The 24,488-nt window shown below is 43.7% G+C and overlaps 1 protein-coding gene across 1 annotated transcript in view; it reads right to left on the reverse strand.

The window, feature by feature from the left end:
- The window catches only part of tmem129 (transmembrane protein 129, E3 ubiquitin protein ligase), a 35,986-nt gene extending 11,753 nt beyond the window's left edge, over positions 1-24,233 (reverse strand). Inside the window, exons 1-3 of the mRNA XM_046405866.1 lie at positions 23,936-24,233; positions 23,757-23,815; positions 19,348-19,605 (exon numbers count right to left, since the gene is read on the reverse strand). Of these exons, the coding sequence (XP_046261822.1) occupies positions 19,348-19,605; positions 23,757-23,815; positions 23,936-24,140 (522 nt within the window). The 5' untranslated portion in view covers positions 24,141-24,233. The remainder of the gene's footprint in view (positions 1-19,347; positions 19,606-23,756; positions 23,816-23,935) is intronic.
- Positions 24,234-24,488: the final 255 nt, after the last annotated feature.

Here is a 24,488-nt window from a genome sequence, read left to right on the forward strand (position 1 = left end):
ATGTTCGAACATAAGGGTGTCCACAAGTGCACTTGACACCAGGACACCCTTGGGGGGGTCAATGATCAACTTAGTCACATCAAGAAGTTATACCAGCAGATCTGTGGCCGTATGTTCTGGACACTCAGGTGAAGAGAGGAGCAGAGCTGTCAAGTGATCACCACCTCGTGGTAAGTTGGATCAGGTGGATAGACCTGGCAGACCTAAATGAACAGTGAGGTCTGCTGGGAACGTCTAGCTGAGGACCCAGTCAGAATGGTCTTCAACTCCCACTGAAGGCAGAGCTCTCCACCTTTTCATATAGGGGGACCAGAGGGTGTTTTCCATCTATAGAGGGATCACACTCCCTCAGCCTCCCTGGGTAAGTCTACAATAGGGTGCTGGAAAGGGGAGGCCGTCCGTTAGTTGAACACTGGACCGGCTCAACAGCCTCGCAAGGGTGCTGGAGGGGTCGTGGGAGTTTGCCCAACCAGTCCACATGTGTTTTGTGGACTTGGAAAAGGCCTATTCCCTCAGGGCATCATGTGGGGTGTTCTCTGAGAATATGGGGTGGATGGACGGTTGTTACAGGCCACCCAATATCTGTACTGCTGGAGTGACAGCTTGATTGGCATTACCGATGTCATGCCTGGTGTTTTTTGTTATGCTTTGTCTTTTGATTTCAGTCCATGTGCTATGTTTCATGTTTGTCTTGTCATGTGTTTCTATGTATTATGTTCAAGGTTTTTGTCATTGTCCTGTTTTCAGGTAACTTTGCTTTTAGTTTTCTTGATCGCTTTCCCCTCCTAATGTGTGTCACCTGTGTCTTGTTGTCATGTCTATTTAGTTCTTGTCTTCCCAGCCACCTTTGTCTGAGGGTTATCGTTATTTTTTGAATGTCTTCTTGTCATGTCAGGATCTTTTTGCTTTGCTTTGCCATGTCATGTCATGTCATGTCATGTTTTTGTCAGGAATTTTTGCCACAGTAAGTGTGTTTTTTGAGTTTTGCCTTATTAAATAAAGACTATTGTTTTTTGGACCTCTACCACGCATCCCTGCCTTTTTTACTCCGTATTGGGGTTCAGCCTTTTTCTGCTACGACGCCGCTCAATTTGTGACAGAACGCTCAGACCAAAATGAACCCTGGGAGGAGCAGATGCACCGCTTCAGGCCCAGGGGAGGCCTGCATCCAGCGACAGGCTCCCCACTGCTGGTGCAGCATCCGCAGACCATTGCAGAATCTCCTCATGTGGGAACCGGACTGGCGACCCGGCTTCCCAATTTGGTCGACCTCTGGGAGGAGCAGATGCGCCGCTTTAGGCCCAGGGGAGGCCTGCATCCAGCAACAGACTCCCCACTGCCGGTGCAGACTCCGCGGATCGAGCCGCCAGCCGCCGCAGAGTTCAGCGTTCCTGTCCCGGCCTCGCGGACCAGGTCGGCCGCCATCTCAGGTCTCCAAGCTTTGGACCGCAGCCCACCGTTCCAGGGCTGGGTTCGCCAGCACCCCAAGCCACGTCTTCACGCCACAGCGGAGGAGCCGCAGCTCATCATCCCTGGGTTGGGTTCACCTGTGCTTCACGCCTCAGCAGAGGGGCCGCAGCTCACCATATCTGGGCTGGGTCCGCCTGCCTTCTCGTCATGTCTCGCCAAGTCGCCAGGTCACCACGTCTCGCCAGATCTCCACATCTCGTCAGGTCTCCACGTCAGGTTGCCAGATCTCCATGTCTTGTCAGGTCTTCACGTCTCGTCAGGTCTCCACGTCTCACCAGATCGCCACGTCTCGCCAAGTCTCCACGTCTCGTCAGATCTCCACGTCTCTTCAGGTCACCACGTCTCGTCAGGTCTCCACGTCAGGTCGCCAGATCTCCACATCTCGTCAGGTCTTCACGTCTCATCAGGTCTCCAAGTCAGGTCTCCAAGTCAGGTCGCCAGATCTCCACGTCTCGTCAGGTCGCCACAGAGGGGGCTCATGGATCGGCCATTGGTCCTGGTCCAGCACTCAGGCAGACCTCCTGAGGCCTCACGTTGTGTCCTAGCCCAGCATTTGGGCAGACCCCCTGACGCATCAAGCCCCACCTGGGTGTTGAACCCAAGTTTTCAGGTCAGGCCCATGCCCTACACCTGGGCTGAATCACTGACTTTGTTTTCTCTTGGTTTTGTTGCTCTTTGATTTTTCCCTCCTTCCTGGTCCCCCTCCACCCGCCCAGCCTGGTTTAGAATCGCTTTTTCTTTATTTTAGGGACATCTGGGATCTGTCCCTTCTGTCATGCCTGGTGTTTCTTGTTATGCTTTGTCTTTTGATTTCAGTCCATGTGCCATGTTTCATGTTTGTCTTGTCATGTGTTTCCATGTATTATGTTCAAGGTTTTTGTCATGTCCTGTTTCATTTTGAAAAGCATCACTTCCCCTGTGTGTCCTGTTTTCAGGTAACTTTGCTTTTAGTTATCTTGATTGCTTTCTCCCTCCTCATGTGTGTCACCTGTGTCTCGTTGTCATGTCTATTTAGTCCTTGTCTTCCCAGCCACCTTAGTCTGAGCGTTATTTTTGAATGTCTTCTTGTCATGCCAGGATCTTTTTGCCTTGCTTTGCCATGCTTTGCCATGTCATGTAATGTCATGTTTTTGTCAGGAATTTTTGCCACAGTTTTGTCATTTTTTGACAATTTGTGTCAATTTGTGACAACCGATAAGAAGTCAAACTTGTTTCCAGTTAGGAAATAACTAGTTTTTTGGATTTCGCTTCACTGGAGTTGGCTTCCTGTTGCGGTAAGCGTCTTACGTCATTTCCATACACTGTTAATTTGAATGTCTGTTCTAGTCATACACTTTTATCACTCACTTTAGTAATTTCACGATAATCTTCTAACCGATTAGCATTTGTTAAATTCCACTAAGCTAGCTTAGCATGTTCATTAGCGATGGCTTCTCTGTCTCCCACTTGCTCTAATGCTCTCTCCTGCTTGGCGTGTCACATGTTCAGCTATTCCTCTTCATCCTTTAGTGAAAATGGTAAATGTAATAAATGTAGTTTACTTGTAGCACTGGAGGCGAGGCTTAGTGAATTAGAAGCATGGCTTCGCACCATAGAAACAAAGTCTCTAGCTACTGTAGTTAGCCAGCCCCCATTAACCAGTGCGGACCGATCTAGTGTAGCTCCTAGCCTGCCCCCGGTAGTTCCTGAGCAGCCAGGAAACCAGGGAGGCTGGGTGACTATACGGAGGAAAAATAGTCCTAAGAACAAGCCCACAGTTCATCCCCAACCAGTTCATGTTTCCAACAGGTTCTCCCCACTCAGCGACACACCCGCTGAGAAATCAACTCTGGTAATTGGAAGCTCTGTAGTCCGAAAAGTGAAGTTAGCGACACCAGCGACCACAGTCAAATGCATTCCTGGGACCAGAGCGGGCGACGCTGAATCTTATCTAAAACTGCTGGCTAAGGATAAGTGTAAATACAGTACATGTCGCCGGTAATGATGCCCGACTGCGCCAGTCGGAGATCACTAAAATTAATGTTGAAGCAGTGTGTACATTTGCAAAAACTATGTCGGACTCCGTAGTTTCTCTGGATCCCTACCCAATCTGACCAGTGATGACATGTATAGCCGCATGTCATCATTCAATCACTGGCTGTTGAGGTGGTGTCCAGCAAATAATGTGGGCTTTGTAGATAATTGGCAGACCTTTAGGGGAAGACCTGGTCTCATCAGGAGAGATGGCATTCATCCCACTTTGGATGGAGCAGTTCTCACATCTAGCAATCTGACTCAGTTTCTTATTAAACCAAAACCATAATCAACCACAATCCAGAGTTGAGACCAGGAAGCAGAGTTCCACTTCTACACGCCTCTCTGCGCTTCCATTACAGTTACCCACCCAAAATCCCATAGAGACTGTGTCTGTCCCACGACCACTTAAATGAATTAAATCAAATACAAAAAGAGGAGTTATACATAAAAATCTAATAAAGATCAACACCAACACCTCCATAGCTACAACAAATAGGAGAATTAAATGTGGACTGTTAAATGTTAGATGTCTCTCATCTAAAGCTGTACTAGTAAATGAGTTAATATTGGACTATAATATAGATTTATTTTGTTTAACTGAAACCTGGCTTTGGCCAGAAAAATATGTCAGCTTAAATGAATCCACTCCTCCCCAGTCATATTAATACTCACATTCATTCAGACACCGGCCGAGGAGGTGGAGTTGCAGCCATTTTTTACCCAAACCTATCATTTAGTCCAAAGCCCAAAGTGAACTACCATTCATTCAAAAGCCTTATTCTTACTCTCTCACACCTACCTGGAAACAGTACAACCAATTTTTATTGTTGTAGTGTACCCCTCTCCTGGCCCATACCCTGAATTTCTACTAGAATTGTCAGAGCTCCTATTGAGTCTCGTCCTTAAAACTAATAAAGTAATTATTATGGGCGATTTCAACATCCACGTGGATGATAGTAATGATAGCCTTTGCGCAGCGTTTATCTCTTAGATTCAATCGGCTTCTGTCAGTGTGTACATAAACCCACTCACTGCTTCAGTCACACTCTTGGCCTTGTTCTGACATATGGCATTGAAGTAGAACATTTAATAGTCTTTGAACAAAATCCCCTTCTATCTGAACATTGTTTTATAACTTTTGAATTCGTACTATTTGACTTCAAACCACCAAGTAAAAACTCCTACACTAGATACCTGTCTGATAGTGCTGTGGCTAAATTTAAAGAAGCAGTTCTATTGTCATTTACTTCAGTATCATATCCTGATATTAGTGAACATTACAACAATCCCTCTCAAATTGACCATTTTGTGGACAGTGTTGCAAGCTCATGAAGGACGATAGACTCTGTTGCCCCACTAAAAAATAAAAGCATTAAGCAAAAGAGACTTGCACCCTGGTATAATAAAGAGGTTCGCAAATTAAAGCAAAATGCGCAAAAACTTGAGAGGAAATGGCGTTCCTCCAAACTTATTGAATCTGGTTCAATCTGGCAAGACAGTCTTAGATTATACAAGAAGGCCCTACAAACTGCTACAGCAGCCTATTACTCAAAATTAATTGAGGATAACAAGCATAATCCCAGGTTTCTCTTCAGCACTGTAGCCAGGCTGACAGAGAGCCATAGTGCAATCGAACCTGGTATCCCTGTGACCTTCAGCAGCATTGACTTCATAACCTTTCCTAACGACAAGATTTTAAATATTAGAGACAAAATTCAACACCTACTGACCTCAGCTGGTACTGACCTACCATCAAACACTGGTGCCTTAGAAACAGATAATCAACTTGACTGCTTTTCTCCTATTGACCCTCAACAGCTACATTCACTTATATATTCATTCAAGCCAACAACCTGGCTCTTAGACCCTATCCCTACTAAGCTACTCAAAGAAGCTTTACCCTTACTTAGTACCTGTCTATTAGACATGATCAATCTGTCCCTGATAACAGGCTATGTACCCCAGTCCTTTACAGTAGCTGACCCAGAGGTTTTAAGCAATTATAGATCAATATCTAACCTATCTATCCATTTATTTCCAAGATCCTTGAAAGAACAGTCGCCAATCAGTTATGTGACTTTCTTCAAAATAATAACTTATTTGAGAATTTTCAATCTGGCTTTAGAGCTCATCACAGCACAGAAATGGCTGAAACTGACCATTCTATTTTATTACACAGATTGGAACACCTAATTGGCATCAAAGGAACTGCATTGAGCTGGTTTCAGTCCTATTTATCAGATCAATCTCAATTTGTTGATGTTAATGATACATCGTCCACACTCACAAAAGTTAGTCACGGAGTTACCCAAGGTTCTGTCCTTGGGCCAATATTATTCACCCTTCATATGCTCCCCATTGGTGATATTATTAGGAAACACTCCATACGTTTTCATTGTGATGCAAATGACACACAATTGTACGTGTTAATAAAACCAGATGAAACAAATCAGCTAGTAAAATTTTAGGCATGTCTTAAAGATGTAAAAACCTGGATGACTTGCAATTTCCTACTTCTAAATTTAGACAAAACTGAAGTTATTGTTCTGGGCCCTGAACACCTGAGAAACAAATTATCCAGTGATATAGCAATGCTAGATGGCTTAGCCGTGGCCTCAAGCTCCACTGTAAGGAATTTAGGAGTTATCTTTGACCGGGACATGTCCTTTAACAAACACATAGCGAATATTTCAAAGACTACATTCTTTCACCTCCGCAATATTGCAAAAATTAGGCACATTCAGAGTCAGAAAGATGCAGAAAAATTAGTCCATGCATTCACTACCTCCAGGATGGATTATTGTAATTCCCTTCTATCAGGCTGCCCCAATAAATCTATAAAGACTCTCTCAGAATGCTGCAGAAAGATTACTCACAAGAACCAGCATGAGAGATCATATTTCTCCTGTTCTGGCTTCTCTACATTGGCTACCTGTAAAATTCAGGATAGATTTTAAAATTCTCCTCCTCACATATAAAGCCCTGAACGATCCTATCTTAAAGAGTTGATAGTTCCCTATTATCCCACCAGAGCTTTGTGTTCCCAAAATGCAGGACTACTTGTGGTTTCTAGAGTCTTCAAAAGTAGATTGGGAACCAGAGCCTTTAGTTATCAAGCTCCTCTACTGTGGAACCCTCTTCCAGTTTCGATCCGGGAGGCGGACACCCTCTCCACACTTAAGAGTAGACTAAAAACTTTCCTGTTTGATAAAGCTTATAGTTAGGGCTGGCCTAGGCCGGCCCCTAGTTATGCTGCTATAGACTTAAACTCAGCTCAGGTGAATGAATGCTCATGGCAATATAGTGTATTTCTGATGAAGATAAGTTGTGTCTTGTCTGAAGTTTATGCAGTTCCAGCTTAAACTTCCTTCCTTCAAGCTTTCTTTTTAAGCCTAGCAGTGTAAGATATAATTAGAAAATTTCTTCCCAAGAAATTTTGAGTGGGCCAATGGCGCTCGCCGGGGCTCTGCTGCCGGCCGGGACCCCATTGCCGGGACCCTGCCTGCCTGGCTGGAAACATTTCTTGGCAGATCTCAAAATAGGTTTGAAGCTTTTATTTTGAAAAGCTGAGAGACAGAGAGAGAGAGAGAGAGAGGGGCTGATATTTTGAAAATCTGTGTATGTGTGTGTGTGTGTGTGTGTGTGTGTGTGTGTGCATGTGGTCATATATGCCTGTTGTCGTGTGTGTATCTTATCAATATACACTGGGTGTCCATTGGACTCCATGTATTAGTAGTGGGAGCAGCCATTTTGTGTGCTGACTATAACTGTGTTTCAATATTAACTGCTGCAACTCTGTTGAGCAGCTCCGCACGTTACCATAGAAACAGGCTCCCTCCTCGCCCCAGCCCCTCCCTTCCCTATCAGCCAGGGAGGCTCTCCTAGGTAAAAGAGAGAGAATCCTTGATCGCCCCAGAGAAAAAGAGGTAGCTAGAAAAAGGCCCTCTAACAAATGCTTCTTGCAACCAAACAAAAGGTCGCAGGGCAAAAATTCTTTCACCGTGAGCACTGACACGGCAAGGAGTGGCACGCCATCTTACCCAGGACGAAAATCCCTACGTTTTGATCAGAATCAGAATCAGAATTCCTTTATTAATCCCTGGAGGAAAATTCTTGTTTTTACAGACATTGCACATGCAGTATTCCCGACCAAGAAAGGAGAAAAGTGCAGAGTATAAAAAATAGGATAAACTTAATAAAGATAGGATAAACAAAACTAAAATCTCAAAGTACAGGTATTTACAAAAAACTGTATTCAAATTTTTAAGAAAATTTAAAATACAGGTATGTGCATGTGTAAAAAGCCAATATGTACATTGTATATATACAGTGAGTGTGTCCATCACAGTGCTGAGTTTAACAGTTTGATGGCGACAGGCAGGAATGATTTCCTGTGTCGCTCTGTGGTGCATCGTGGGAGTATGAGTCTGTTGCTGAACGAGCTCCTGTAGCCGATCAGCACATTGTGGAGAGGGTGAGAGGGAAAGTCCAGTATAGTTCTTATTTTGGACAACATCCTCCTCTCAGACACCACTGTCAGAGAGTCCAGTTCCTCTCCCACAACATGGCTGGCCTTCTTGATGATTCTATTGAGTCTGTTGGTGTCCCTCACCCTCAGGCAGCTGCCCCAGCAGGCAACGGCATATGTGATGGCACTGGACACCACCGACTCATAGAACATCCTCAGCATCGTCCTGCAGATGTTGAAGGACCTCAGCCGCCTCAGAAAGTAGAGGCGACTCTGGCCCTTTCTGTAGACCATGTCCACATTCTTGCACCAGTCCAGTTTGTGGTCTAAGTACACCCCCAAGTACTTGTACTGTTCCACCACCTCCACAGTGTCCCCTTTGATGTTGATAGGGGTCACTGGAGCCTTAGTCCTCCTCAGGTCCACCACCAGTTCTTTGGTCTTTGTCACATTGAGCTGTAGGTGGTTTTTCCCGCTCCATGTGACAAAGTTGTCCACTACCGTCCTGTACTCTCTCTCATCCCCCCCAGTAATACACCCAACCACTGCAGAGTCATCAGAAAATTTCTGAAGATGGCAGGACTCTGTGCAGTGCGTAAAGTCTGTGGTGTAAATCGTGAAGAGGAAGGGAGAGAGGACAGTCCCCTGTGGAGCCCCGGTGTTGCTGATCACTTCATCTGACAGGCAGCACTTCAGGCGTACGTACTGCGGTCTGCCCGTCAGATAGTCTGCGATCCAGGACACCAGTGGGGCATCCACCTGCATCGCTGTCAGCTTCTCAGCCTGTCAAACGCACTCGAGAAATCGAAGAACGTGATTCTCACAGTGCTTGCCGGCTTGTCCAGGTGAGTGTAGACTCTGTTCAGCAGGTAGATGATGGCATCGTCCACTCCAAGGCGGGGCTGGTAGGCGAACTGAAGGGGATCCTGAAGCGGTTGGACCATGGGCCTGAGCTGCTCCAGGACGAGTCTTTCCAGGGTCTTCATGATGTGTGACGTCAGGGCCACAGGCCTGTAGTCCTTGGGGTCGCTGGGACGCGGCGTCTTCGGGACAGGAACGAGGCATGACGTCTTCCACACCACGGGGACCCTCTGAAGACTCAGACTCAGGTTGAAGACGTGATGAAGTACTCCGCTTAGCTGGGGGGCACAGGCTTTCAGGACCCTGGGGCTCACACCATCTGGGCCTGCAGCTTTGCCTGCACGGAGTCTCTGCAGCTGTCTTCTCACCTGGTCAGCTGTGAAGGTCATCGTTGGGGTGATGGGTGGGGGAGGAGTGCTTGTGGTACCCAGGTGAGAGTGGTCCACCCAGGCTTCTGGGGACGAGGTGTGAGCGAGGCCATCCAGATGGAATGTGGGTGGAGGGAGAGAGGCTGGAGTGGCTGGTTGCTGCAGCCGTACTGCTGAGGAGTCGTTTGAAGTGTGAATTGGGGTCCCTGTGTCGAATCTGTTAAAAAACTGATTCAACTCGTTCGCCCGTTCCACACTGCCATCAACTCCTCCTCTGTTTGGCCCGTAACCTGTGATGGTCCTCATGCCACTCCACACCTCTCTCGTGTTGTTCTGCTGGAGTTTCCACTCCAGCTTCCTCCGGTACCTCTCCTTTGCCTCCCTGATCTTTGATCTCAGGGTGCGCTGGATAGCTCTCACCTCCTCCCTATTGCCTGCTCTGAAAGCCCTCTTCTTGTCATTGAGGATGGCTTTGATGTCCTTGGTTACCCACGGCTTGTTGTTGGGGTAACACTTTACAGTTTTGGTTGGGACAATGGTGTCCACACAGAAGTTTATGTAGGCAGTGATGCACTCCGTGAGCCCATCAATGTCCTGGCCGTGGGGCTCACAGAGTGCCTGCCAGTCTGTCACCTCAAAACAGCCCTGGAGTGTCTCATTGGCCACGTCTGTCCATCTCCTCACAGTCCTTGAAGTTGCAGGCAGACGCTTTACGAGAGGCACATAGCAGGGGGAGAGGTGGATCAGGTTGTGATCTGACCTGCCTAGTGGGGGGAGGGGGGAAGAGCTGTAACAGTCCTTTGCATTTGCATACAGCAGATCAATTGTTCTTCCCTCTCTGGTAGGACAGTTCACAAACTGAGTGAAAGTGGGGAGTGTTTTGTCTAGGTTAGTATGGTTGAAATCACCCGAGATTGCAATGAATGCACTCGGGTGCTGAGTCTGTATCCGGGCTATTGCAGAGTGAATAGTGTCACATGTCCTGCTGGGGTTTGCAGAGGGGGGAACATAAACAGTTACCATGACAACATGTGAAAACTCCCTGGGCAGGTAATATGGACGTAGTCCAACGGCACAAAGTTCCACATCCGGGCTGCAGATGCGCTCCTTCACCGTGATGTGAGCTGGATTACACCACCGGTTGTTAACGAGCACGGCAAGCCCTCCCCCTTTGTGCTTACCGCTGGTAGCGCAGTCTCTGTCCGCACGGACCGTATGGAAGCCCGTTACCGTCACATTGTCGTCGGGTATGTCCTGGTGCAGCCATGTCTCCGTAAAGCACATCAAACTGCACTCCTGGTATTCCCTCTGACTCTGCGACAGTGCCGTCAGTTCGTCCATCTTATTCCCGAGTGACCTCACATTTCCCATGACGATAGAGGGGAGACACGGCTTAAACTTTCTAGTCATAAGCCTCCGCTGTTTCAAAGCTTCCCTCTTCCTCCGTAACTTTTTATTTCCCCTGCATCCCCTGTGCGTTTTAATCCAGCATTCAGCAGGGATTACTCTCTGTGTTTTCCCTGGAGCGGTGGCCGGCTTCAGGTCCATCAGCTGATCCCGAGTGTAAACAATGCGGGCAGCGAGGAGTTTCATCGCCGCTCCGAAAAGTGTAGCTCAGCGACGAACAAAACACCAAAAAGACACACAACTTTCCTGGTGTGTGGTAGATAGTAAAACAGTTGATGTATAATTTGTGCATGTGCGATACACACTGCGGCCACAGATGAAAGTTGTTCACCTTTTTTCAGCTGTTTTTCAGAAGCTGAAAGTCGAGTGAGCGATGTCATCACTGCTTGGCGGGAAAAATTTTTCATCGCTCCAAGATTTTCATAAAACTTAAACAAAAAATCGAAACACAAATGTATTGGAGAAAATTTAGCCCCAACCCTCCTTACCCGTTTAAATTTTGTTTGAATGACGTCTCTAGGTGAAACTATGGCAGAGCTAGAGGGCGACAAAGAGAGCAATGTTTTGCGATTTTTCGTTTTTTTTCCTCTCTCTCTTTTACATTCAACGTCTAAGTCTCTCGCCCATCAGTTTTTCGCGATTTTCTCAAGAACCATTTGTCGGATCAGAACCAAAAGTCATAGCACACTATTCCCAATATGGCCGCACGTTGGATGAAAGTTTCAGGACGCTCACGCAAAACCCTTCGGCTTTGCATTAAGCTCCATTCTAGTGCTATTGGCCCACTAATAAGAAGAAGATGAAGTATGAGCAATAGTAATAGTGGAACAATGCTATTGGCCCACTAATTATACCATGGACATAGGATTTCATGGTATCCCAAAGCAGTCCAGGAGAAACATCAGGAGTCTTATTCACTTTTAAAAAAAATAGCCCAATTGCACTTTTAGATATTTATCAAAACTGGGGTCATGATTCAGATTCAGAGATTCAGGTGCTTCAGGTGTATCTCCAAGGTCAACTTTGACACAGGATTCACATTAATAAAGGTCAACAAGATAGGTTCGTGGTCTGATATAATAATATCCACAGTAGTGCAACTCTTAACATTACTTAATGAGATTTTAAGAGTGAGGACAAAGTCAATTCTACTGCATGTTTTATGTACACCAGAATAAAATGTAAATGCCTTATCATTAGGATGTAAAATACGGCAGGTATCCACTACATCAGCGGTTTAATATCAGACTGTATTTTCACGAACTGGCCTTTACGGTGTGGCGGATAAATACAACAAAATGAAATTATCAGCATAAAAACTGGGGTATTTTTTTAAATATAACAATAAACATAAATCCAATATATACTTGCAACTTTAATAGCAGCGTCTTCATAACATCGCACCAACAATCAGTGGGAGCCCTGAGCCTGTTTTTTTGTAATGAGACGGTCCCATCTAGAGCCTTTCCCCTTTCCAGAGACGTTAGAGCTAAACACCTGCCCAACCCAGTCACACCTCAGCTTTGAGTGCTCAACAGCAGGAAAGGAAACGCACCTTCAATGAATGGCCTATTTTAAAACTGTTTTCATATATAAGGCGCACCGCATTATAAGGCACATAGGATAGAAGCTACAGAAGTGGCTCGGGTTGCGTTTTGCGTCCACTACATGGGGCTGCGCTAAAGGGAATGTCAACAAAACAGTCAGATAAGTCAGTCAAACTTTATTAATAGAATACAAACCAGCGTTCTGACAACTCTGTTCACTCCCAAAATGAATAAACAGCTGTGTTATTATTTTTCCCGAGGTAATGTCAGCGACGTAGTATTTTCGCGACACAGTTTATCTTTTAACAACAGCAAGGTATAACAGGTAGTGCAACATTTTTATCACGTAGTGGACGGGAACTTTTCCTCGATTCAGTAAACACGTAAAAGCGTCTGATACCGTTACGGTAACTCAAACGTAAGTGCAATAACAATATAGTAACTCTTGAAATAATGCAAAGCAATAACCATTTAACAATAACTCAACGTTGCTCAAACGTTAATGTCCATATTCACAATATGACCAACCTTGTTCAGTTGTGAACACACAAAAGAAACACGTAAAGCTCACTTTATCAGTTCATTCCTCATCCACGAATCCCTCGAATTCTTCTTCTTCAGTGTCCGAATTGAACAGCTGGGCGAATACGGCATCCAACATGCCCGGCCGGCTCCGTCTCGTCAACGTCGTCATTATCCGAGTCAGTGTCTCACAGTTGAGACTGATATATCAGCCCAGGCATTTACGATCCACTGGCAGATAGTGGCGTATGTCGTTCGGCGCTGTCTCCCTGTCTTGGTGAACGTGTGTTCGCCTTCCGTCATCCACTGCTCCCACGCAGTTCGCAGTCTAGCTTTGAATGCCCTATTGACACCAATATCTAGCGGTTGGAGTTCTTTTGTCAATCCACCCGGAATGACGGCAAGCACTGAATTAGTGTGCTTCACTTGTTTTTTGACTCCATCGGTGATATGGGAGTGCATGGAGTCGCAGATCAATAGGGACGGGGCTGTGTGAAAAAAGCCACCCTGTCTCTTGACGTAAATTTCCCTCAGCCACTCACTCATCTTTTCTTCGTCCATCCATCCCTTCGAGTCAGCCTTGATAACGACGCCGGCTGGAAAGTTTTCTTTTGGCAAGGTCTTCCTCTTGAAAATAACCATCGGTGGTAGTTTCTGGCCATTAGCCTGGCAAGCGAGAACTACGGTGAATGACGACTTCTCATTCCCCGTGGTGCGAACATTCACCGTACGTGCTCCCGTTTTATCCACAGTGCGGTTCACAGGAATATCAAAAGTGAGTGGAACCTCGTCCATGTTGATGATATGTTCCGGCCGGATCTTTTTTTCAGCAATCTTCTCTTTGCAGTATGCACGGAAAGTGGCCAGCTTTTCTTGATAGACTTTCGGTAGTTGCTGCGAAACACTAGTGCGTGCGCGGATGGAGAGATTACGTCTTTTCATAAACCGATAACACCAGGAAGGACCGCCTCTAAATTCACTGATGTTAAGTTCGCGTGCTAGCACTGTTGCCTTCACTCGAATAGTGACTGTAGAGACACTTCTACTTGCTGCTCTCTGTTCAACAACCCACTGTTCGAGTTTGTCCTCTAACTGTGGCCATCTCGCTTTGTTCCCTCGGAAACTCTGTTTAGTCTTCTTTACATGGCGCAGTTCATCTTGCTGCTTCCTCCACTTCCGCACCATTGACTCGTTAATGTTGAAGTGTCTCGCCGCTGTTCTGTTCCCATGTTCTACTGCATGACTGATAGCCTTCAGCTTGAACTCTGCGTCGTAAGCGTGCCTCTTGCAAAGAGCCATCTCGGGGTCTTCACACACACACAAATGGTGTTGTACTGGAATTCCTCTTCGCCGTACCGGCGCTTAAATCTGTTAATTCGGCCACGCCCCCTGACTACGGTAGCCACGATTGACCAATATTGATCCACAGATAAGGCGCATCGGATTATAAGGCGCACTGTCGGATTTTGAGAAAATTGAAGGCTTTTAGGTGCGCCTTATAGTGCGGAAAATACGGTAAATTCATGTTTTTCCTCAAAATTCTACCCAAAATACCTCTTAATGACAAAGTGAAACAGGTTTGCTTGAATTTTTTGCAAATTTATTAAAAATGAAAAACAAAACAACAAAAATGTAACATGTACATAAGTATTCACACCCTTTGCCATGACACTCAAAATTGAGCTCAGGTGCATCCTGTTTCCATTGATCATCCTTCAAAGGTTTCTACAACTTGAGTTGAGTCCACCTGTGGTAAATGCAGTTCACTGGGCATGATTTGGAAAGGCACACACCTGTCTAAATAAGCCCTCACAGTTGACAGTGCATGTCAGAGCACAAACCAAGCCATGAAGTCAATGGAATTGTCTGTAGACCTCTGAGACAGGATTGTGTCGAGGCACAGATCTGGGAAAGGGTACAGAACTAAATGAGTGAATGAGAGTGATTGGGGTAGAAGGGCCTTAGTCAGGGAGGTGACCAACAACCAAATAGTCACTGGCAGAGCTCCAGCGTTGCTCTGTGGAGAAGGAAACCAACCATTTCTGCAGCACTCCACCAATTAGGCTTGTATGGTAGAGTGGCCAGACGGAAGAGGAAGCCACTTCTCAGTAAAATGCATATGAAAACTCATCTGGAGTTTGCCAAAAGGCACCTGGAAAACTCTCCGACCACGAGAAACAATATTCTCTGGTCTGATGAAACGAAGCTTAAACTCTTTGGCATGAATGACAAGCATCATGTCTGGAGGAAACCAGGCACTGCTCATCACCTGGCCAATACCATTCCTACTGTGAAGCATGGTGGTGGTAGTATCATGCTCTGGGGATGTTTTGCAGTAGCAGAAACTGTGAGACCAGCAAGGGTTGAGGGAAAGATGATTGCAGCAATGCACAGAGACATTCTTGCTGACAACCTGCTCCAGAGTGCACTGGACCTCAGACTGGGGCAAAGGTTTATCTTCCAACAGGACAACAACCCTAAGCAACCACAACCTAGACCGTGTGTTGGCATATGGGATTGAAATTGAACACTTAACAGTCTCTACTCAGAATTCAGTTTTGTCTGATCATCATTTAATAACTTTTGATTTTCTTTTAGCCAATCGCACAAAACACTCTCACTAGATGTCTGTCTGATAATGCCATAGCCAAATTTAAGGAAACAGTTCCGTCGATTCTTAGTACAATACCCAGGCTCAGCGTGTCAGGGGACTCATGCACTACCACTAGTTGCCATGACATTGATAACTTTGTTGATCTATCTAAAAAGAATATAACTAGAAGAAACCCTGCTCCGTGATACACCCAGGAAACATGCGAGTTAAAGCAAAGATCACGACACATAGAAAAGAAATGGCGTTCAACAAAAAAGGATGAATTCTATCAGGCCTGGCAAGATAGTCTAAAAACATACAAGGCAACACTCCGCACCGCATTAGAGATAACCACTAAGTCAGATACATACCTGGACTCATTTCTTCCTATCAAACATCAACAATTGGCTTCTATCGTTTCCTCCTCTAAATCCAAAACCTGTCTCTTAGATCCTATTCCTACTTGGCAACCTAAGGAAGTGTTCCCTTTACTTGGAACCTCCTTACTAGACATTATTAATTTGTCCCTGACATCAGGCTATGTCCCACAGGGGTTTAAAGTTGCTGTAATCAAACCTCTGCTATAAAATCCCACTCTTGATCCAGGAGTTTAACCAAACAATAGGCCTATCTCCAACCTGTTCTTCACTTTAAAAATTTTGGAGAAAGTCATCGCCATTCAGCTGTGCAAGTATCTCCATAATAACAGCCTATTCGAAGTCTTTCAGTCAGGTTTTAGGGAACATCACAGCACAGAGACGTCACCAACGACCTGTTAATGGCCTCTGACCAGGGCTGTGTTTCAGTGCTGCATTTGATACTGATGACCACCAGATTCTTTTACAGCAGTGCTTCGGTGCGGTGCCAGGGGGGGCGCGTGTGACCCTGGGGAACATGCTTTTATTGCCGTACTAGAATAAAGTGTAATTGCACATCCACTACAGTAGTTGGCAGTGGCGCTCTCATCGTCAGAGTGTGCGCAGGGAGTATTAGCTCTGTGGTGTAGCGGGTTTTTTGCACCGAGCAGGCGATATGAAGTGCAGTAAACGAACCCTTAAGAGACAACATGAAGAAATTTTTAACAGGGATGAAAAGAAAGGCGGAGAGAGACGAAGATGAGACAAAAGTAACTCACCCGAAAGCTAAGACGAGGAAATATGACGAAGCATATGTAGCTTGGCTTCACTGTGACTGCAGTGGGAGACGAAAGACCGGTGTGTTTACTATGTCTAAAAATGCTGGCAGCGGACAGCATGAAGCCAAATAAATTAAGGCGCCACTTGAAGACATTACATCCCAGAAAATAATTGAGAAGCACTGTTTTACAGAGACGAGAAAATCAAATTGGTATAAATGGAACTGCTTTAAGCTGGTTCAAGTCCTATCTATCAGATAGACATCACTTTGTACATGTAAATCACAATTCGTCCATGCACACTAAGGTTAGCCATGGTGTTCCACAAGGTTCTATGCTTGGCCCGATCCTATTCACAATCTATATGCTCCCACTAGGCAATGTGATCAGAAAGCACAATTTTCAATGTTATGCTGACGACACCCAACTGTATTTATCAATGAAGCCAGATGAAAGCAATCAGCTAACATAACTGCAATCCTGTGTTGACCCACAACTTTCTTCTGTTGAACTCAGACTAGTTGGTCCAAAACACCTTAGACAATCTTTAGCTAATGATATAGCCTTTCATAATGGACTAGCTCCTGCCTCTAGCACCACTGTAAAGAACCTGGGTGTTATCTTTGACCAGGACTTGTCTTTCAACACTCACATAAAGCAAATTTCAAGGATTGCATAATTCCACCTTTGTAACATTGCAAAAATCAGGCATGTCCTTTCCTTAGATGCTGCTGAGAAGCTCATTCATGCTTTTGTTACCTCTAGGCTGGATTACTGTAACTCTCTTTTGTCAGGATGCCCTAAAAAGTCCCTCAGGACTCTGCAGCTCATGCAGAACTCTGCAGCTCGTGTCCTGATTAAAACTAAGATGCGTGACCACATTTCACCTGTGCTTGCCTCTCTACATTGGCTTCCAATAAAATTTAGAGTATAATTTAAGATCTTCCTCCTAACCTACAAAGCCGTGCACGGTCTGGCATCATCATATATCACTGATCTCATTGAACCATATCAGCCCTCTAGGGTGCTGCGTTCCTTAGATTCACACTTACTGGTAATACCACGAATCTCCAAATGTAAATATGGAGCCAGGGCCTTCAGTTATCAACTCCTCTTCTGTGGAACCAATTACCAGCCTCAGTTCGGGCGGCAGACACCCTCTCTATGTTTAAGAGTAGACTTAACACCCTCCTTTTTGACAAAGCCTATAGTTAGACCAACCCCTAGTTATGCTGCTATAGGTTTAGATTGCTGGGGGAGATCCTTAGACACCGAGCTTTCAGAGCAGGGGGACCCACTCATCATATCCCATCACCAGGTACAGTACTAACTCGCCCTCTCCCCCGGAGCTCTTGTGCTCCATCTTTCCTTAGCACTTCCGGAGCATGTTGCTGGATCCAGAATCTCCTACCCCACCCTCCTGAGGTCAGGTACCACTGCTGGATCCTGAGTCCTCTATGGCACTACCTACTGGACTGATAGTGCTGCTGGATCCAGAACCCTCTCCATGGCCCTGCCTGGATCCTGCTGCTCCTGCTCTGCACTGTTCCCTCTATCCTCCCTGTCTCTCTCCTTTTTCTCTCTATCTCCCCCTCTCCTGTCTCTCTCCATTTCCCTGTCTCTCCTCTCCCGCCTCTCCCTCCCAGGCGGTCACAGCAGAAGGCCGTCTACACTGAGTCTGGTTCTGCTCAAGGTTTCTGCCTGTTAAAAGGAAGTTTTTCCTCACCCCTGTCGCCATATGCTTACTCAGTGTGGGGTTTTGCCCTGGGACCTGTTTCTCTCTGATTCTCTTCTCTTTGGTTGTCTGTGTTGTTTACACACCTGTAAAGTGTTTTGAGATAACTGTGTTACGAACTGGCACTTTAAATAAAACTAAATTGAATTGAATTGAATTAAGCATGCAGCCAACATCACAAAGGAATGGCTTCGGGACAACTCTGTGAATGTTGAGTGGCTCAGCCAGAGTCCAGACTTGAACCCTATTGAGCATCTCTGGAGAGATCTGAAAATGGCTATGCACCAACAATCCGCATCCAACCTGATGGAGCTTGAGAGGTTCTCCATGCAAGTCATCAAATGTAGAATAATAACAGCATTCACATAACCTTAATGTTTCAATATAAACTCCTCTTAACATTGTGTATTCAGTAATAGTAATGAAATGACACTGAAAATCTGATGATGAGTTGAATGTGAATATTTATGTTAAAAGTTTATGTTAATAATTTTAAAGCATGGCAATTATCAACACAATGCTGTCTCAACTAGAGAACTGTGGACTTTAACTAACTAACTAACTACTATGGCAGTGAAACCTGCTGATCAGAGAATATTATCACATAAGCTCCAGACTTCTTCCACATCAATAAAAAAGGTGCTGAGAGCAGGCTGATGTCCTTCTCAGTGGGAGCAAAATCTTGAAATTGCTTAAATTGATTAAATTCGGTGATCAGTGACAGTCACATATGCCTTTTCACAGAAACGCTAGTGTTTAGCCAACTGAAGATAATTTCCCAAAGATGCCAAGAATGATTTCCCTTTCAAAAAAATAGAAGCATCAAAACAACTGATTTCATCTATGCATACATGTGAAACACAAGCCCATGTCTGACCTTTATCTTTAAAAAAAAAAAAAGCTCAGGTTATTGAAGTAGTAGATTACATATGATTACGTATGATGAGATGATTGATGAGATCAAATAGTTTTAACCACATTACTGATTATATGGGCAAAGGATGTTACTAAACACTATTTCTCCCACAAATGACTGATTTCATTGATGCCATTTTGCAAGCAATCAACACATATGCTGATAATGACACCTAGCTTTCAGAACAAAAACTGCATTTTAATAAGTGTAGAAATATCTCACAGGTCATATAAAGTGTTGGGCAGCACATATTCCTCAGACCCCTCCAATTTCACCAAAACAACACAAATGTATATAATATTTACTTACTTTTAACACCCAGTTGTCAGTAACAATGACTCTGGCTCCAGGAGGCCCTGTAGCAAACTTATCTATGCGTCTGAACTCATTGTTGATGCTGGTTGCCACAGAGGCCCAGCAGGAGTGAGGAGGCTGTACGTGGGCCTGCAGGGCCTGGCTGATTGGATGGTTGTGCCAGTGACAGTGGGACCAGTAGATGACAAACGCTGAGCTGGTCAGCTGGAGGCACAGAGAGAGGAGGAGAAATGCTCTCCAGCTGTCACTCACCTGGTGAAGCAAAATGACAACACAACTAAGACACCTTAATCAATATTTAACTACTGTTAAAAACTACTACAGGTTAGTGTGGAAAACATCTAGATGAGAACATATGTCAAAGATTATACACATCATTGCTTAAGCAGAAATTTTAAAAATCTTATTTGCATTCAATAAATTGCTGAGGTTTTTTTTTTTTATTTTAGTCATGACTCAACAAAAACTGGAGAAAATGTGGCAAGTGAAACTCAGTTAAACTCGGTCAGCAGGAGGATAAACTAGACAGCAGCTTAATGTTTGCTTGGGAAATTTTGATGCCAGTTGACAGAACCAAATTGAACAGGTCTATGTGTGTTCCACCAGTGCACTTGGAGCACAACATGGAGATGAAAAAATGTCTGTGATTTAGACTGACTTTAAAAACGTTGCTGAATTAATCACTTAATTTATTAAACTTAAGTGTATGTAAGTGATATTCAGTTATGTTATATTTTCCTTCTACTTGTATGAGCCATGTATGAGTGAGAAATGGCTGAATCTCACTTTATAGGCTGTTGTTAGTGGGTTAATTATTTGATTTATTGTATATAATTCACTGATATAAAAAACATTTGTCAGGAATTATCTTAACTGCATATTACACCACTAAATAAATAAACATTTTAGGTTTTAAGTCAAGTACTTAAGTGAAAATACAATTAAGGGTTCTTAAGGGTACAAATCACCAGTTTCATGGACAATGACACAATACTGGATGTTGTCGCAAAGCCGGCCACAATCAACTTTTCGATTCAATTCTGTGGTCTGCAATGGATATGATTTTATGCTCATTTAACACAATCATTTACAGATTAAACCGTTACCCCTTTCTTTCCTGCTTTTGACAGGAAAGAAAAAAAACAGAGCTATAACTAGTTAAGAGCAATTTAATTTTGAAGATGATAATAAAGATAATAGAGAGTTTTTTTGGCTTTTTTTTTTAAATAAAGAGCTTTCACTGTGCATTGATGATACTGGATCATTCATAATTGAATTGATATATTCAGATCAACAGATTGTTATGCCACTCTGACATACTCTATACAGACCAAAGTATAAGGATGCCTGACCATTACACCACATTCTAAATACACATGTAATATGGAGTACACCCCCCCTCCTTTGCTGCTATAACAGCTTCCACTCTTCTGCTAAGGGTTTCCACAAGATTTTGTGTTTCTGTGGGAAACTTTGTCCATTCTTGCAGAAGAGCATTTGTGCGGTCAGGAATGTATGTTTGAAAAAAAGGCTTGGCTCATAATCTCCATTCCAGTTCGTCCCAAAGGTGCTCGCTTGATGGGGTTGTGGTCAGGGCCCTGTGCGGGCAAGTCAAGTTCTTCCACACCAAACTCATTCAACCAACATTATCAAAAAAAATCTCTTTTTTAAAGCCAAAAGCCAAAATCTATGATGTGTTTGTGTTTGTGGGAGCCTCTAATCTGCAGAACTCGACCACAGATTGAAAACACAGACTGCTGTTAAAACTGTCCAAGCCTGAAGTGAGGAATACACTTTACTGCTGCAGGACTGTTTTGAAAACACAGACTGGGAGTTGTCTGCAAATGTAATAGACTTGGAGGAATACATCTCATCCATTGTAGCTTCCATAGCCTTCAGCACTGACATTGTGTTAACCATCAAGGCCATCAAGGAGTTGCAAAAAAAAAAAGAAAAGAAAAAAAGCCATGACTCCACAGAAAAGTGCGGTCTCTGCTCAGGACATGGGACACTGCTTACAGGTCAGGGAACAGGCTAGTTTACAGTAATGCCTGGAGATAATTGAAGGACAGCATTAAGGAAGCTAAGCATAGATACCAGCAGTGCATCAAGGGCCACTTTGAAAACAACAACCTCACACACACTATGTGTAAAGGGATGAAAGCCATAACAGACTACAAGGGTAGCACCTCACTGACCAACCATGATGCCACACTTCCTGACAACCTGAACCAGGTCTTTGCACACTTTGACAACCACACCAGCAGGATGAGAGCCCAAACAACACCACCATTCAAAGAGGAGTCTGTACTCATTTTACAGTGCCATCAGGTGAGATCTACTTTGAGGGAGATTACCATCACCAAAGCTGCAGAACTAGACAGGTTGCCAGGCTCTTGTCCCCCTCCCATCGGGCAAAAGATATAGAACCATCAGGACATGCACTAACAGACAGCTGTAGCCTCCATTACACCATCCCCATACACACCCACACACCCATAAGTGCTGACGACTGGAAACAGCAGACCCCACTCTTTCCCAAGGCTGTTGCCAACACACTAAGCACCTTATTCAACTGTAAAACGGTGTAAATGACTGTATACAATTGCTATTTATGTGAATGCCTGATTACACAGCACTGCTTGCACAATCACATGTGCCTCTGCATACGTATACGGTGCTATAAATATTTCTATATTTTTATCTCATTCATCTTGTATCTTATTTTTATTTTATTTAATGTTTAGTATTTATTTATTTTTTGATGCTATTCTTTAAAAGCTACCAAACAAGTTTTGATGTATAACTACAATGAGAGTAAAGTATTTATCTTTATCTCTGTGCTGCGCTGTTCCTAAACAGCTCCTGTGTGTCATTATCTGTGAAGCTCTCCATGCAAATACCACCAGCAGTGTGTCCCTAGAATTCATTCTGTGGCAGTATGAGCTCCAGTACTAAAAAGGATTTGGTGTTTTTGTGTTTTTTAGCTAAGCTAAACCAGAGAATATTCAGTTAAAACAGATGGGTGATGCTTTTTTTGATGTAATGTAGGTCCTGTGCATTTTTTGAGGAGCTGAACTTAAAAAAAGCTTTTTAAATACTACCTCATTTGTCAGCAACTGATCATGTGGTCATATGATAACTTGGGAAGTGTTTTACCCTCTTGTGCTCGAGTACTCAATCGAGTAAAAAAAACTTTGTTTATAAATTAGGAAGATTAACTGACCAATAAAAAAACTGCTTTTTCAACAACAATAATAACAATAATAATAAATAACTGTTTGGTGCAATTAAAATTAAAGATATAAAAGATATGTGTTAAATTGAATACATTTGCATGAAATACACAGGAAGTGGAGATGAATACTGAAGAGTACACTTGCAGAAATGACCATCAGCATTCAGTGCAAAGACTTTTGGAGACAAAACTGAGGTATGTCTGATGCTAACAACATGGTGCTTCCTGACAATAGCATGATAAGAATAGAGCTTACACACGTCAAGTTAAATACATTTACATTGTTAATGATGTGTAATAGTTACAGTTTAGTTGGATTTAGGTACCAAAACCGTCTTGGTTAGGTTTAAGAAAAGATCAGTCTTCGGTTGATTATGTATCTATGTCAATTAAGTTACATACTGTATATTGTTGTTAATATTGTGTCTGTTTTTATGTTTAATGATGTAAGGAGACCTTGAGTTTCTAGAAAGGCACCTGTAAATAACATACATTATCATTATTATTACAAGGATACAAGGAATTTTTATTGTCATTACAACCATGTATGTGTAGTACACAGAGCAATGAAAGTGTTCCTCCAAGATGTTACATGGTGTTACATAAAGGAGAATGTATATTGAGTATAAAAAATGAAAATAAAAAAGCAAAAAATACAGGACAGACAGTGCAAATACGAAATACAACAGTGCAGTAACAGTATAAACAAGACAATGAACACGGTATGGTACAATACAATACAATATGGACAACAGACAGTGCAGAGTGAACCATATGACATTAAAGTGACAGTATGGTTAAATAAAGTGGCGGTGTTGGTAATGAAGTGAAAGTATGGGAGTTAAGCTTCGTGGTGTGCTCGTAAAGATCAGGGTTTGCTTCCAAATTCATAATAATTGAAAACCTCAGATAAAAGCAGATGGCCTCCCCATGTTGTGGACTTAGGAACTAAATAGTTGTATCTTGTGCATGGGAGTCTAGGATAGAAACACTCACAACTATCCTTGTGCAGCTCCACGATAAATGTCATCAATCACATCACTGCTAACTTCACTTCCTCTGAATAACGCAAAATTTAACAGCACAGTGGGGTATAATGCATGTGTGCAGAGTGATATCAAGTATGGTCATAAATCTGTAAATGGACTAAGAGAATATGACTGACCTGATAAATGTATCCCGGTTTTTTTTCTGGGGCTGCAATACTCATTCCTGTATAGTAGCCTAGAGAAAAAACAACATGGACATACGCAAAAGCAACATGGTTTAAACAATAGCACCAAATCACTCATATTAACAGCTCCTATTATATGACTTTTGACTTAGTTAAACGTAAGATTTTACCTAAAGGCAGTGCAGAGTGGAGCATTACAGTAATACTGGTCCTCCTGATATGATATTGGGTGAAGCCCACGTCCTCACTCCCCAGCCAGAAGGAAAACAGATTCTGGATGGTTAAACCGGCCGAACGAAACTCGTTGGGCGTAAACACGAAGCAGAAAGAGAACACTATGTAGGCCAGAGTAAAACTTAACTCGGGGCTTTCCATACTTTGTCTAGGTTCACTAATACAGTCAGACTATCGCTAGAAGCTTCTCTACTTCCTCACGAGTGTTCTTCTTCTTCTTCTTCCTTCTTCTTCAAACAGCTTTTAGGTGCATTACCGCCACCTTGCGTATTGGAGTGTGGAACGGAACTGCTCTCCCACTGAATGATAACATGTCCTATTGTTTTCTGCATGTTTTCACAAATACTAGTTGCACGATAACTATTTATCCTAATTGTACTGTTAAGATTAATGGGCCAAAAGGTCATCCTTACTAGTTTCACCACAGTCTCTTACTTTCTTTTGGATACTAATGCCTTACAATTGGTTATTGTTACACTTGTTTCTTTT

Source organism: Scatophagus argus, chromosome 12 (assembly GCF_020382885.2).
Source record: "Scatophagus argus isolate fScaArg1 chromosome 12, fScaArg1.pri, whole genome shotgun sequence".
NCBI lineage: Eukaryota > Metazoa > Chordata > Actinopteri > Scatophagidae > Scatophagus > Scatophagus argus.